General features: G+C 34.1%; 1 protein-coding gene across 3 annotated transcripts in view; it reads left to right on the plus strand.

Annotated features, from left to right (window-relative positions):
• LOC123522964 (zwei Ig domain protein zig-8-like) overlaps nt 1–15986 on the plus strand; it is a 181432-nt gene that overhangs the window by 76061 nt on the left and 89385 nt on the right. For all 3 annotated transcript variants that reach the window (XM_045300511.2, XM_045300510.2, XM_045300512.2), the window contains exon 2: nt 9875–10408. In XM_045300511.2, the coding sequence (XP_045156446.1) occupies nt 10294–10408 (115 nt within the window). In that variant the 5' untranslated portion in view covers nt 9875–10293. The remainder of the gene's footprint in view (nt 1–9874; nt 10409–15986) is intronic.

The following is a 15986-nucleotide window of genomic DNA, read 5'->3' on the forward strand; positions in this document are numbered from 1 at the left end:
TGTCTAGTACGGATTTTCTTTCTCGAAGTACAGTTCAGTAACATGAGAGTGATACTTGGGGCAATAAAACACAAGTGCAATTTCTGTCTAGTACTTGATTAACATTAAGTTATTCCCCTACAGCAGAGATATACGCGACACTCCAAGAAAGAATGAGATTCTACGATATTGCACATCTTATCCATCAGCTATCTCTCACAATAAGATATGAAATACTCAAGCAATTCGGCTGATTTTCTATCAGTAGTTTATCAAATCATTTTACCAAATGCTTATTACTTTATAGAAGGATTTTTCGTCACATGTGAAATCTCAATGTTGGCAGTCATTTTGTCCCAAACGTTAACGTTAAGGAGAGCGCTGGTCTAGTAGTTCAAGCCCCAACTTGTACTACCCTGCCAGTTATTTGTGATAAAAAAAACCTTCCCCATCGCCATCTTCTGACTTTTATATGGCAGTTAGGGGTTTAAGATGCCGTCGCTCAACCAGAGGGTTCAAGCCCCACTGGGTCACGACCACGCCTTCTCATGTGACGCCAGTAATGGTTTTTCCAGGACCCAAGAGTGGTTTAAGCTTTAAACTTTCATCACAATAAGTATAACTAAAAATTACCGTTATACCCAAGTAAACTGTTTTCAACATGTAAACAGAAGATAACGTATTTTAAGATACAGTTGCTGTAAGCCTTATCTTCTTATCGATAGGAACCGCAAAGCTATCAGATTTATGATATCATGGCAAATTCTACCGCTGTACAACCTACTTTGTGAAGACTTGCGTGAAATCCTGTCAGAGTTGTGGTTGTTATTAGATTTAGATCTGTATCATTTTGCTGTTCGTGGCGTTCTTAAAATAACCAATTTTCCAGTAAAAAATAAAATGAAAATCATATCATTTTTTATCACGTAACAGGCAAAGATCATTTAATTTGCACAGCTTTTATGGTTTGATTTGATATTATTATGGTATTTTTTCTTCTGATTAAATGTGCTTGACACCCGGTGTTACTTTTAATAACATCTGTACTTTTAATAACATCTGCACTGTCAGATGATCATGCATCTGTTTCGATGTTATTAGAAATTACTTGTACTGCCTTTAGGAGCCTGCTTTATTTGTCCTTGTCTTTCATTGTCCTCGTTTCAGATGTGTTTACCCAATTTATATAATTGTATATTATTAAATAACTTGCATGCATTCATGATAAAATCAATATGTTAGATATGGGGGGTGGGGGGGGGGAATACTTCGTGTAATACAAACAAGTAAGGCCGAACGTATACATTTTCATTCAAGCAAAGTATCACTCTGATATTACATTATATTACGCTACCAAGCCCGATTTAAAATGCTAAATATTTTATCACCCCGAATGTTCCGCATACAACAATTTATGCCAGATCACCAAAGCTTAAACTCAATAAAATTTTGCGTTTTAGCATGAATACATATTAAGAACTTGTTTTTCGAATCAAAAGTTGTAAAACGAAAACCATTGTTACGAGTGTATAGAACATACTGGTAAAAGTCAACAGTTCAGTTTTATTCTCATTGTCCTATGTAGTTTACCCATTAAATAATTGTTATAATTTACTATTTATCTGTCAGAAATCTTTATTTATACATCATGGGAATATTTACACAATTCCAAACGATATATTAAATCTGAAATAATGTAAAGATCCTTAAACATTTAATGTTTGACAAAATAAGCGCTTCTCACACATCCACACTAAAGATGTATTTGATTAGTAAATAAGTTTAATACAGAGCACAATTGTCGAGTTACGACTCTATTGACAAACAGATTCAATTCAATTTGAAGCACGGAAGAAAAACACGATAATGCAATTTAAAATACAAAAGAGAGAAGACAACGAAGCTGTGATGATATTGTAGAGCGTATTTATCTCGAAAACTGCGGAATGGGGCCTATTACTTCTGATGAATAACTTCCAAAACGTTCTACATGTTTTCTGCAATGATTTCTCATTTGTGAATTTTTAAACAGCCACAATAGGTGTACTTCGGTATCAGTTTTATAGATATGTACGAATGCGTGCAATTAGATAAAATCTGTGAACGTAAGCATATTTACGAATACTTTCGTTTTTTACAGATTTTATTGATATGATACAAACACAAGACAAGCATAATGTTTTACGGAATATGTTAACATTTATTCCCTCTGCTTCATAAACGTTGCTTTTGTTTAAAGTTTCTCCATAATTGCATCAAAATACCACTCAAAGTTCCATTGATTCACTTTATACACTGGAATTACATTTGTACGTTATACTCCATAATGTACATTGTAACACTGGTACGTAACATTGAATCTGTTGTTAACAAATATTGGAATCATTATTACTATTAGTACTTAGAATTATTATGGTTTGTTTAAGTGTTAATTTGTAATCCGTGACTTCTGATTAATTGCTCACCACCACTATTGGTCCGAAACCTCTTTGGGGGCTCATAATTTCTTGATATGAGGAAGACTGGCCGTACAACGTCTCCAAAGCCAACGAAAGAGACAAAAAAAACATTTTACGACCGAATATCTACTGTCTCATTATTTAGGTGTACGCTATAATTATGATTGTATTAAAACGCACTTCCAGTATATGTACACACTCATTGTTATAAATCAAATATGATATTTGTTTACAATGGTATTATTACAAAACTAATCACTGTTTATATACTGTATCATTTAACCACTCCGTTCAGATCCTGTGATTAAATGGATTATATATGAGTTTTCGGTTTGAATTTTATTACGTAATGCAAGTTCTAAACTGATCGGTTCTTTGATTATCCGACCGACGGCTGGTTGTAAGAAATTGATGACATCAGTCATATGGACAGTATCGTAACATTATCATCATCAAGAAAAGTGCAAAAACCAACACTTTACTATTTTAGATGTTTTGTTTGGCTTCGTACCAAAAGAACTGGATGAAATGAAATACGATTGTTTTTTGATTGATAAGCATGCCTGTTTTCTTTCAATAAATGGAATGTTGAGGATTTTTTATACGAAACAGTTGATTCAGTCAGTTTCAGACGATAAATGCAGGTATCAGATTTTCTTGGAAAATGTAAACTATTTCATGTAACTTACACGTATGGCCGTAATTATTTTGTAATACACACTTTTCAAACATTTCGGTTATTTGAAAGAATTTGTATTCGAAACAATAATCAATCGTGTGCATTCGATTAATATTCATTCATAGATGTATATATACATGTACTCAATGAGAATTTATCAGTGATTCATTATGATTCATTAATATGTATACATCAATTGATAATACATATTCTCGACAAACTTATATTTTTACACATAATCTATATCTTCTGAACATACGGTAATTCCTGCACATTATGTTGCCTGCGAACAATGATGATCTAAATATGCAACATTTATATTGTACTGTTCAGCGAAACTTAATTTCATAGATTAAATGTTTGCTTAAAAGCATAATAGTAAATTTTATACATGTACAAGGAAATTCATTGATGCAAGCATCAAAGACGCCACCAAGTGTTGTGTCTGAAGTACATTTATTGCAATATGAGAAATCACCTAATCATTACTTTATTAGTCTGACTGGCTACAAGTTATCAACATTAGCACATAAAACATGTTTCCCTTGCCAAAAACAACCAAACATTTTGTCCAAGAAAAGAATGATATAACATAAATAATCTCTATATTGCCCCTATTCACAAAGCATGAATCTTTCTTATATACTTTTGAATATCATAGAATTCATTTTTTTTTCGGACGAACGATAAACTTGAAGTCCTCGTTGAACTGTAAGGTTACTAGGAGTATGTCAGTGTCTAGTTCAAATCTTATATTACAAGAAATTTAGCAAGCATAATAACACACTGCCAAAGTGTAGAAAATATTTCAATGATTCAGAAAATGTTTTTTTTTTTCTTTTTCTTTTGTCAGGAATGGACAAATACAAAAACTATCTATTAAATTTAAAAAACGAAAAAGAAAAAAAAAGAAGATATAGTAAAACCAGAGCAACTGACTAGTCATGTAAGATCAATGAACAGATAAATTCAACAAGGAATTCTATTTTAAAGTCACTGATGCTTTGATAAGTTATGGTCCCATGGCTTTTGATATTTCGATCTAACCACATTTAAAGAAGTATTAACTTGTCACTGACAAATTCAGCCAAATGCTCTTTAGCCTATTGCACACCTTAGTTGACAGTGTATATCTGTTAACAATGAATAGATCTATATGACACATAGCAAAAAAAGAAAAAGAAAGAAAAAAGAAAAAAAAAAACAAAAAAAAAACAAACAAATAGAAATAGGAATTTGCAAAAGTGTGCGCATTCTGAAATTACATCACTGTACCTATCAACAAAGAAAATAAGACAAAAAGGTTAAAAATAAGTTAACAGCGGCACTTCCTTCGTTCATTTCAACATATCTATGCTTATTGATTCCTTTATTTCTTTATTTACTTTGTAAATACGTTTTTTTTCCAAGGAATTTTTATGCAGGTAAATTGTAATTTTCCATAATTTTTTATTTTTAATATTCTCTTCGAATTTGTAAAATGCACGAACGCTCCCTTGTACAGGCGATTCACGCGTTACAGTATGGTATATCTGCGATGTGTTCTATTTATAGAAAATGAGATAGGTAAGTAGGTCATGCTAAGAATAGAAATAGAAAACTTGACTTACAGAGTAACCTCCCTTATCAATAAATCGGATCAACATTTTTGACGAAATTGTAAATAAAAAAAAATATGTTCTGCTCTACAAATAAGGAGAGGAAAGACAGATAGCATTGTTTTAAATCACATAAGTTGCATTACATACATTTTTTATGTTTTCTTTTTGCCATTTTTTGTTTATTCACTAAAATGTATTGTGCAATATCGTTGATCCTTTTACAAACTATTCACTGTGCTCAGTTTAATTATCACTCCGAAACTATTCATTACCATCTTTACAGGGTCCGAAATAAAAGTGTATCCCATATACTCGACACCGCCTTCAGGGCGGCGTCGAATCACAGCTGACCCGCGGGATAGTTGTTTATCTACTGTGATGATAGAATTCATTATAAATTGCTTAGCGGACACGGCATGCACATCGCCTGATCTTTTTTTGTAGCCTTTAGCAATTTTGCAAGAAACCAGTGTAATCAAAATAAATAAGAGTCTGGCAATGAAATGCTATTTCTAGAAGTAATCAAAGAACACACTGTGAAACTAATCCATATATTTGTGCGTGACACTGTACATAATTATGTTCTAAGTTGTGGTTCCAGTGATCGCGGGATATCACGAAATTATATCTTTGATATCTAATGACTTAAGCCGAATTAATTGATAGTGGTGTAATTAAATGACCTTTGATTTCGCAAGAAAAATAAACAATTTAGGATATAGGTGTGTTGTTTTATTTGAAGTTGATACTGACATCAATAATTTAAGACAGCTTTATTGTGATATATGAACACTTCGGCAGATGGTGTATAAAACATATTCCTCAGTGTATTTTAATTTAACTTAACCCAGATAATGTTTCTTCTTTTTTTGATGTTTGATTCACTTGTATTGTTTTGTTACTCCATTTATTTGTTTTTACTGCTAGCATTTATTTCATGTTGATTGTCAGATGTCTGCTAGAATAGTTCAATATCAGCGTTAAATCGTGGTTTTCCTCCGAGTTGCGTAACATAGAATGCGGCTAACATAGAACTCGGCTAACATAGAATTCGGCTAACATAGAACTCGGCTATAAGAAGTAGTCCGTCCTGAGTAAAATATGTTATTTCCTTCCAACATTGTGGATACTGCCTGTTGAATGCGTATATTATTCCTGTACCGTAGCAACACAATTGACATGTATCTGTTGTCCAAGCGGTTGTCCTTCACATTCGTGGTTTGAGTTCTATGATTTTAAATATTTGTGCATTGTCAGTGACATAATTCCATGCCTCAGATACAGCCATGTATGACTCACTGAAACTATTTGAGCCGTGCCATGAGAAAACCAACATAGTGGGTTTGCGACCAGCAAGGATCCAGAACAGCTTGCGCATCCGCGCAGTCTGGTCAGGATCCATGCTGTTCGCTTTCAAAGCCTATTGCAATTAGATAAACTATTAGCGAACAGCATGGATCCTGGCCAGACTGCGCGGATGCGCAGGCTGGTCTGGATCCAGGCTGGTCGCAAACCCACTATGTTGGTTTTCTCATGGTGCGGCTCATTTATTTAATTTATCAGACATGGATTTCGGTTTGTTCGGTATTCCTTTTCCATTCCTGAAATTTCAGTGTATTACGATATCTCTCAAATTTTCTGTACGTTTCTGAATTGTTTTAATTTACAAATTGACTCCAAAATGTCAGAGAGAAGTTCTAGAGTAAATTTATTTTTTGTCATTTTTCTTTATTCTGCACTGCCGTTCATATTCTTTGATAGTAGATAAATGTGTAGGTGTGTGTGTTTTGTTTGTTTGTTTTCTTTTTTTTTTTTTGTTTTTTTTTTTGCTGTAACATATTTGCGTCAAATCTAAATACGGAACATCGAATGCTAAATCAACCTGTTAATGAACATTTCTCAATCAACAGTTGTTCTTTTTATCAAATACGACTTAATTTGGTGTTGTCAATTAAAGTACTGTTCGTCTTACAGTGTATTGTAACATACGCAGACAATTATCGTCACTGAGTTTGTTTGCATCTTTTTTTCTATTATAACATGATCACAGAGAGAAAGCTGCTTTATCAATGCAAGAAACAGGCGAACAAGGTTTTCTATAACCTGAATATCAGAAACACGATCACAGAAAATCTGTAGTCTGCATCTGGAAAGAATTCGTAGACTATCAATTCATCATATCAAGTGCCTACACGTTTTGTGTTCAATAAAGTAATGTGAAATTAGTTTTTGACATCGATTACAAGAAAGATTCATTATTTGCTAATGTCAGTTCTTAAGGGCCTTAATACTTAATCCGACGTGTGACCTGTCTTTTGAAATATGAAATTAATTTCTCTCTAATTTTACAAGTATTTGAACAGTAACAGGGAATAAGTTAATCAAACACCTGTTTAACGTATTTCATTATTGAAGGGTTGACACTCTTTTATTCAACTTTTTATCAGAGTTGTGATACATTTTTAAACCCTGTAAATGCATTTAGAGATTTCAAAATTAAACTATTCATATAAGAGCTACTTTAAAATACATGTATTTGCTTTATTGATTGTATTTGAAATTTTGATAGTGGTGAAAATTTCTCTATTAAGGTACTTCTGCATGATTTGATCTACCTTTTCATCTACGATTTCATAAAACCCTGCATTTTAAAGTTTTAGGATATTAACATGTTTTTTTGTTGTTTTTTTTTTGGGGGGGGGGGGGGGGGGTAGTTAAAAATATTCATCTCAAGCCATTTTACAATGGTGGAATAGTTTTACATTCAGAGATTATTCAACAATGTTTATTCCAATGAACATTTCTGCAGTTGTAAGTTAATCGGCATAGTTTTCTATCATATAAACACATTTTGTTGGTCCGCCTGTTTGGTTCCATGATTAAAGAGAACTGAAATTATATCATTATCGGGAATAACATCGCATGCCTATATTGTTTTATAAAATAAATCTTTTACAAAGATAGTTACGTCATCGTTACATCAATTAACTGGAGTGTTGCTATTTTTCAAGGCATGTTTTATATTCACGTATGATGAATTCAGGTTTTCCAAAAGAATGAAGTTAAGCTATGACTTTTAAGTTAATCATAGATGCAAGTCTGCCTTAATATGTAACAGAACATATATAAATGTTGAACGGTCTTAAGGATAATGGGGACCAACATTTGAGCCGCGCCATGAGAAAACCAACATAGTGGCTTTGCGACCAGCATGGATCCAGACCAGCCTGCGCATCCGCGCAGTCTGGTCAGGATCCATGCTGTTCGCTAACGGTTTCTCTAATTACAATAGGCTTTGAAAGCGAACAGCATGGATCCGGCGCTGGTCTGGATCCATGCTGGTCGCAAAGCCACTATGTTGGTTTTCTCATGGTGCAGCTCATTTACAAAAAGTGTACTAGAATGTCGAGAACGGTTTGACATTTTTTGGGTTTAGAATCACACTGACACAATTTAGCTCATATGGAGACTTTTGCAGCTGTTAACCCTTACCCTGCTAAATGTCTTTAACAAACTTGTCCATCTTTCAATTTGGACAGTACTATTAACTGTTAAAAGGTGTGCATATCAAAAAAATACTGACGGAATAGCGAATAGTGTAGATCATGATCAGACTGCACGGATGGGCAGGCACTGGTCGCAAAGGCAGAACCAGTCGTGTCCAGCATGATAAGTGTTAATGGAAGAGGATGACTACAGGCTATTAAAGAAATGTCCATTGGTAGAACCAACGGCCTTCCGAAAGCAAGCTGGATGCATAGATTTTATGAAAACTTCTACACTCAAACCATATCGATGAAGATGGTAAAAGTATTTGATAGACGTCCTTCTGGGAAAAAAACATACTTTATTAGTTTTCTTCTAGAATTTACATGTCCATATTTTCTGAAAAAAATACAAATGCTGATCTGATGAATAAACATACTTCATTCGTTTACTACAGATATTGGTGACGACATGGTTTCTCACTTTTAATTATGGGACTTGCCACGTATTGGTCGATGATTTTTGGTTTTGCTTTGTTTTCTGTATGGTAACACATATATAACAAAATGGCAGAGTACTATGGACGAAGTAACAAATCATAGATAGAACACAATCTTATAGATCCAAATGAAAATGATCAAGAATATAGTGTGGTAGATGTACAGAAAACATCTAGAATACCAAAATATTCAAATATCATCTTGAGTTTAGACCCGACAACTCTGTACAACAGATCTCAAATATGAGAAAGAGTGTCTTATGTGTAGCCGATGGAATCAAGATATTAGCTAAAATAATTTTGTAAGATTTGTAAGCCCCTCATTAAGTCAGGTCATCAAAGTATGATGCGCGAAATGGACGGATTCAACGGTTGAAAACGACTTACAAAAAATAAGGTTGTCATAATTATTGTATTAATTATTTTTTACATATCTACAAAATACATGTACAGCTGCATTGACGCCGTTACATATATTTTCATCAATAAATGATTTCAGGTGAACTAGAAATAATAAACAGACTTAAAAGTGCCGACAATCAAAATTGTAAATATGATATCGAAATGTTCTAAACGAAATAAGTTAGTCTTGACGACAAAATCACTTCACAAAATATATAAAGTAAAGACATTCAATCAGTAGTAAGTAAGTAGAAAATTGCTGCCATTCAGCATGGGGCAGGGCATATTTCAATGTAATTATTCGATTGTGTCCTCGATTTATTTTAATTATTTTATCATATTGCAGGCAGTTGAATTGATCCTGTGAAAAGAAAAGTTACTATTGAATTGATTGACAAAAAATAATGCGAAACAGGGAAACTATGTATTAAATCTGTAACTAAAGTGTCATCAATTGCTCTTAATATTTGTTGATTTTGTATATGTATTTCAAACGTTTGTGAGAAATGCCGCCATGTTTAAACTTGGTACATTTATCTGTTTCATAAGATATCATGTTATCAGGTTTTAGTGCATAAACGCCTACTGAACATCTTTCCAACATTGGTGTTTTGTAACAGTTTAGATCATTCTTGATAACGTTGTCTGCTCTACGTTAAAACGCGAGTTTCCTTGAACTACGAGTACTCCGCGAATCTGTTTGAAATTAGCGGTTTAATTTTTTCGCAATTTATGTTATAAATAAAAGTGCAATTTTCTTGCATTTCAGACCGCCGAGATACAAGGCTAGTGCTTGCCTGTCGCTGTTCCTGGTCAGAAGAGTTCAGATTTCTATTTGGTATCACCTGCCCATGCCGTTCTACAATGACAACTATGTCAAAGGTATTCGAAGAAAGAACTGACACACTTCAAGGGAATGTGATCTCGTTCCTGTACATTGTGTGTACTTAGAAGCTATCAGGAATTTCTCTGCCGAAGAAGGTCCTACGTTTAAATAAGGAATTTGAAACTGCATTTCTGAAATAGTGTTTTGGATATATATTTTAAATTTGTTGATAAAATTTGTGTCGATATTAGATTTCGATGAGAAAAATACCTAATAGTTAACAAGTAAAACAGGGAGAATTTTGATAATGATTACTGTAGAACAATCAGATAGACATTTTACAACCCGTCTCAAGGTCAAGTATGAGGATTATAAAAACTTTGAATGAAGCGACGATACTACCAGACTGTTTGTCAGTGTACATCATTCCGAGGCTGATCATCTCATTGTACGTCATCACAATTGGATACAAAACCGGTGAGTCATGTTTTACATAGTTATGGCCAGATCCCTGTCAAAGAATGTGTTCTTTTTGCCATGTAAAAGTAAGTCGATTACTTCTTCTTTACTCTCTATATTTTCACTTAGTCAAATACTTTTTTCCTAAGGTCATTGGTACATATGCCGCGAAAAAAAAGAATTGTACTAAAGTAAAATGCAAGCTAAGGCTTTTCCAGTATTTTTATATTGTCGCATTTCTGAAACTGATCCGCAGAGTAAACGCCCTAATTTCGTTCCGGATAAAACAACTCGGAAACCGTGAAAAGTATTAAATAATGACCTCATGACCCCGCTCCCTAATACCCTGACTTTCCCGTAAAATGCATTAAAATAGAAAAACAAATTCGGACTTATTCATTACGGACGTTTTTGAAAGCATATTCGTGGCCAAATTACTGGTATTTCGCCTTATCGCTTATAAACTGTTCTTCTCAGTAAAAATCAGTATTCATGATTTTACAAAAACACTTTTCAATTTCATCCTAGTGTACTGTAATTTGATAAATTTGAAATCGACTGAGTTCAATATTCCTTTTTGATTAATTGCTCAACAATTATTAGTTTTATCAGCATTTTATAAATGCTGCTATTTGAATTAGAGCTCTCTGGAATAAATGTTTGACTGTGTTTAAGAACACTTTATTGATTGATATAAAAATCAAGGGAGAAACAAACAAGAAGAAATAGATGATCTTGTGTATGCTACAAATTTTTGTAGCTGCGTATTGATACCGTTCTTTAATTGTTTGCTTCATGTAGATATTCTTTTAAAATTCATTTAAAAAAACGACAAAGATAAACAAATAAAATGAGAACAAAATAAAAAAAAAAACAGTTGTGAATCTTGGATATTTAGATAATGAGATTGTTACTACATGTCGTATGTAAACTAAACTGTTCAAATGATTTAAGCAATTTTACCTGCACTACATTAAAAATCAGTTTTAATTAAGAGGACCACAGTAGCGCTACTAGTAGCCCCCTTTTTTTTTGCAAAATCGCATGTACCATTTTTACTTACCACTTTTATTAACAACAATTGTATTAGCACTGTGTGTTTTTGTAAAAAAATAAGGAAATCATTAGATAATGCAAGATTTTATTGTAAACGATGGTTGTTTTCATTTGAATAAGCTTATTTATAAAGGTAATGTGCGTGCTCTATCAATATGAAAAAAAAAGACTAGCTGTTTAGACGACTTGGCATCACCGCTCTACCTAAGATAATAATTAGCATCATTTGTCCTTGAAAACATGCAAGAAAAGATCCATTCCAGAAAAAATAGCTTCAGTTAAGAAATACACACATGTAACTGTAACAGCTAAAACTTCATTTTGATGCGCCCTTTATTACGGAAAATTGCGTTAATATAATTATCACTATGAATGTTTCGAAAAATGAGACTATATACATTGCGTATTACTTATACTTCGACAGTTTTTGAGATATTTGCGTCATGTGCATATTAGACAAAGAATTTGATGTCATCGGCTTGCATTACGCAGTACCGGTTATATCAAGAGATATTCTTAGAATGTAATTATTTCATTCTATAATGCAGTGTCATATTTAAATGTTCGTTTCTCCTCATAAATTAGAGGTAATGAGGCCGAACGTCATATAAATAAAGAAACATTTAAACTACGCATTCATCCCTTGATATGTTGTTGTTACATAGCGAAAATGCTTTACTTATAGCAAAGTTGAAGACTTTCGGACAAGAAATAAACAGTATTTTATCACCGAAAATCAAATTCCACATGCGAATTTTCAATTTATCCCTTGTTATTGTGTAAAGTCATCATACCCTGTGTTCACGTTGCATAACAAATACGGTATTATCCACAGACAGTGCTTCTATAGTCTCTACGTAAACATCTCCTTTGAGTTGTAGAGTAGGCATCAATTATCTGAAATAAAACAGCTGTTAGCTTTCAAAATATTTATATTGCAAGCAAATTATGGAACAGTTACATGATTTATCGCTTTTGATTTGTACAAATCAGTCTATTTTCTTCAGAAATTAATATGAATGAACGCTTGTATGGACAGATTTCCAGTATAAACAGATGTAATACTACGTATAAACTCAATTAATTCGGAAAACACTGCAATGCACCACAGTGGCTTTAAACATCCGCCAAATACTCGCAGTGGAATATTATATACAAGTGCATTTGGCGCAACTACCAAATTATTCTTATGTTCCATGTAACTTCCTGATAGAGTGCACAGCATAGGTAGAGTACACAGATTGGGTGGAGTGCACAACCAAACCGGAGAAATTAATTATATATAAACCTTAGTGAAAATGCACGACAGAATGCAATATAGTTTTGAAGATGAGCGATAGTGTCACACTTAACATATAATTGAAAATTAGCTGTGGAGAAATGTCCGTGGCATCTTCAATAGAAGTAACTTTTTTATAAATTCAGTTGTCAGTGATAAGAAGCTACGAATTCTGAAGCTAGATGTAAAGCTAGATAATTAGAATGCAATAATTATATTCATACAATTTCATCGTAAATCGTCTAGAATCACACGTGCACGTATATAGTAGGCCAACATTATTATGTCAAATGTTTATTTAAAGTAGTCATTCAACATTTATCTTAGCTCCTTGGAGAGCAAAGCTGTCACCAATTACTAATGTTTCTGCCGTTGCACCCACACATTTAACAAGAATTATACCACTACGGTGGCTTATCTTGTGATAGAAATGCCAAAAGTAGAAAAGTACGCGAGCTTTAGAGATATAGAGTTTTCACTTTATCTGACGCAGTGTCCGGCAGGATATAAGATATTCCGCTATAAATAAAAAAGATTAGGTTTCCTCAGAACATTTGATTCTGAAGCATGTATATATGAATAATATGAGGTACATGCAGTTCACATACCTAATTTTTAAATACGTAATCCGCCATGAATCTTTCAGACGTCTATGACTTTTTATGCCCCCGAAGGGAGGCATATAGTTTTTGAACCGTCTGTCCGTCTGTCGGTCTGTCAGTCTGTCCGCAATTTTCGTGTCCGGTCCATATCTTTGTCATCCATGGATGGATTTTCAAATAACTTGGCATGAATAAGTACCACAGTAAGACGACGTGTCGCGCGCAAGACCCAGGTCCGTAGCTCAAAGGTCGAGGTCACACTTAGACGTTAAAGGTCATTTTTCATGATAGTGCATTGATGGGCGTGCCCGGTCCATATCTTTGTCATCCAAGGATGGATTTTCAAATAACTTGGCATGAATGTGTACCACAGTAAGACGACGTGTCGCGCGCAAGACCCAGGTCCGTAACTCAAAGGTCAAGGTCACTCTTAGACGTTAAAGGTCATTTTTCATGATAGTGCATTGATGGGCGTGTCCGGTCCATATCTTTGTCATCCATGGATGGATTTTCAAGTAACTACGCATAAATGTGTGGCACAGTAAGACGACGTGTCGCGCGCAAGACCCAGGTCTGTAGCTCAAAGGTCAAGGTCACACTTAGACGTTAAAGGTCATATTTCATGATAGTGCACTGATGGGCGTGTCCGGTCCATATCTTTGTCATTCATGCATGGATTTTAAAATAACTACGCATGAATGTGTGGCACAGTAAGACGACGTGTCGCGCGCAAGGCCCAGGTCCGTAGGTCAAAGGTCCTAAACTCTAACATCGGCCATAACTATTCATTCAAAGTGCCATCGGGGGCATGTGTCATCCTATGGAGACAGCTCTTGTTCCTCAAATTTTCCTTCTAATTCAGATGATAAGAACCATGTTTGTTTTTACATCTCATCAGTTTATACTGTCCTAATTAGAAGTACTTACCGCAGTGTCTTGAAACTGTAATTATCACTATAAGGCATCTTCACAAAACTATTCGTAATGATAATTTCTTATATACAGTAAATTAATGCACGTTTTTTATATAATATAATCTGGAGAGTAGATCCCTCGGAATCACCGAGGACAAGGCAAACAGTGAAAATTGCAGACTCGATTTGATGTTTGACTGCGATTCTTCTGTTACAACTTCTCGGAATGAAAATGCAGTTAGACAACAGAGTAAGAGAATAACTGCGAAAGTGACAATACGATTACTCCTTCCCATTCTCATACTGTTCCACTTCATTCGTTTGTATGTTTGTATGCAACACAGCTTATATATTTTACGTTGAGATGAAATTAACAAATAGCAAATAATACAATAAAGTTATGGTTTACGTTTTGAAAGGCAATGTGAATCATATGGTTACGTTCAACTGTTGTGGCATATATTGCAAAGTGCTTAAACGAAAATAGCTGTCGGCTGTTTCTTCCTGGTGTTCAGATGTTCAGAATGATACGTTTGTGACGGATGGCATCCGTGATCTATCTGGATAATTTTGTTTTTAGTATGCACTTCTGTACAGGTGATTTATGTGAGTATAAAACTGTCAAAAGGTTTAATACGATCGTCAGTTTATTATGTTTATACCGCCAAGCAAGCATAGAAAGTGTATATCCTTAGTAAAGCAGCTAGTTAGTTATTGATGTTTGTACAAAATCGTTGCAGCAACAGTTAGGAGGATTATGAAGCGTGTTTATCAGTACTATAAGAATCTTTCACTAGTTGAAGTTATGGATGGCAATGTGTAGCTCGAGTAAAGCATTAAGGCCGACACGAGGCTGTGATAGTATACCGCAAAAAAAAATCACTTGAGAGCCAGGTATTTCCGTCTACACATTCAGCTAGTGATATTTTTTTCTTGCAGACCGTATTTTCAAATTATTGAAAGAAAAAAGATACTGTTCTTTTAAGCACTATTTTATTACAATAGCATATGAACTTATGTATTCATTGATAAATTACAGCACTACAGTCATCATACACACGGGTGCAATGTATGTAAGACGAGTTTTTCCAGCACTGGCAAAACGCGGTAAAATCCTGTCTGGCATGCAAAAACCATTCGTAAATCTATATTGAATGCTGTTTCTCCTGTTTATTTCAGTAATAATACCAAACAGAGCTCTGTTCTAAATTGTCTTTCAGTTCCCTAACTTCTCTGTTAGCGATGATTGACGTCAGCTTACTTGCCTAAATACCGAGGTCATAAACACACTCATGATATTTACATACTGGTAATTTGAGCATTCTCCACTGCCACTTGATTATTGACGGCTCGTTAAGTGTTAAATATGTCTTAGATTATGCTGTGTATACGCTCCAATGCGGCGTAGATCTGATGCCATAGATGTCTGATTCCTTCGTTAATGTTATATATCTTTGCTAAACGGGAAGAACTTTGTCGACGGCAATATCTTCTGAAAATGGTTAGCGGCCATAGTCTGGTGTCCTTCTAATTGCTTTCCTTTTTACTTAGAAAAATAAGCGTTTAGTAAAAAGAGTATTTGCGCCTATCGGCTCCTTCAATAAGTTTTTCAGATGGGTACCCGTCCAAATACATTGCCATATACTAGTATTACAGAGCTATGTTAAATAAATTAATTGAATGGATTCCGTGGTATCAAATTACCAATTATAAGAACAAACTGTGTTAAACTACCTACTTTTTAA

The sequence above is a fragment of the Mercenaria mercenaria genome, chromosome 8 (genome assembly GCF_021730395.1).
Source record: "Mercenaria mercenaria strain notata chromosome 8, MADL_Memer_1, whole genome shotgun sequence".
NCBI lineage: Eukaryota > Metazoa > Mollusca > Bivalvia > Venerida > Veneridae > Mercenaria > Mercenaria mercenaria.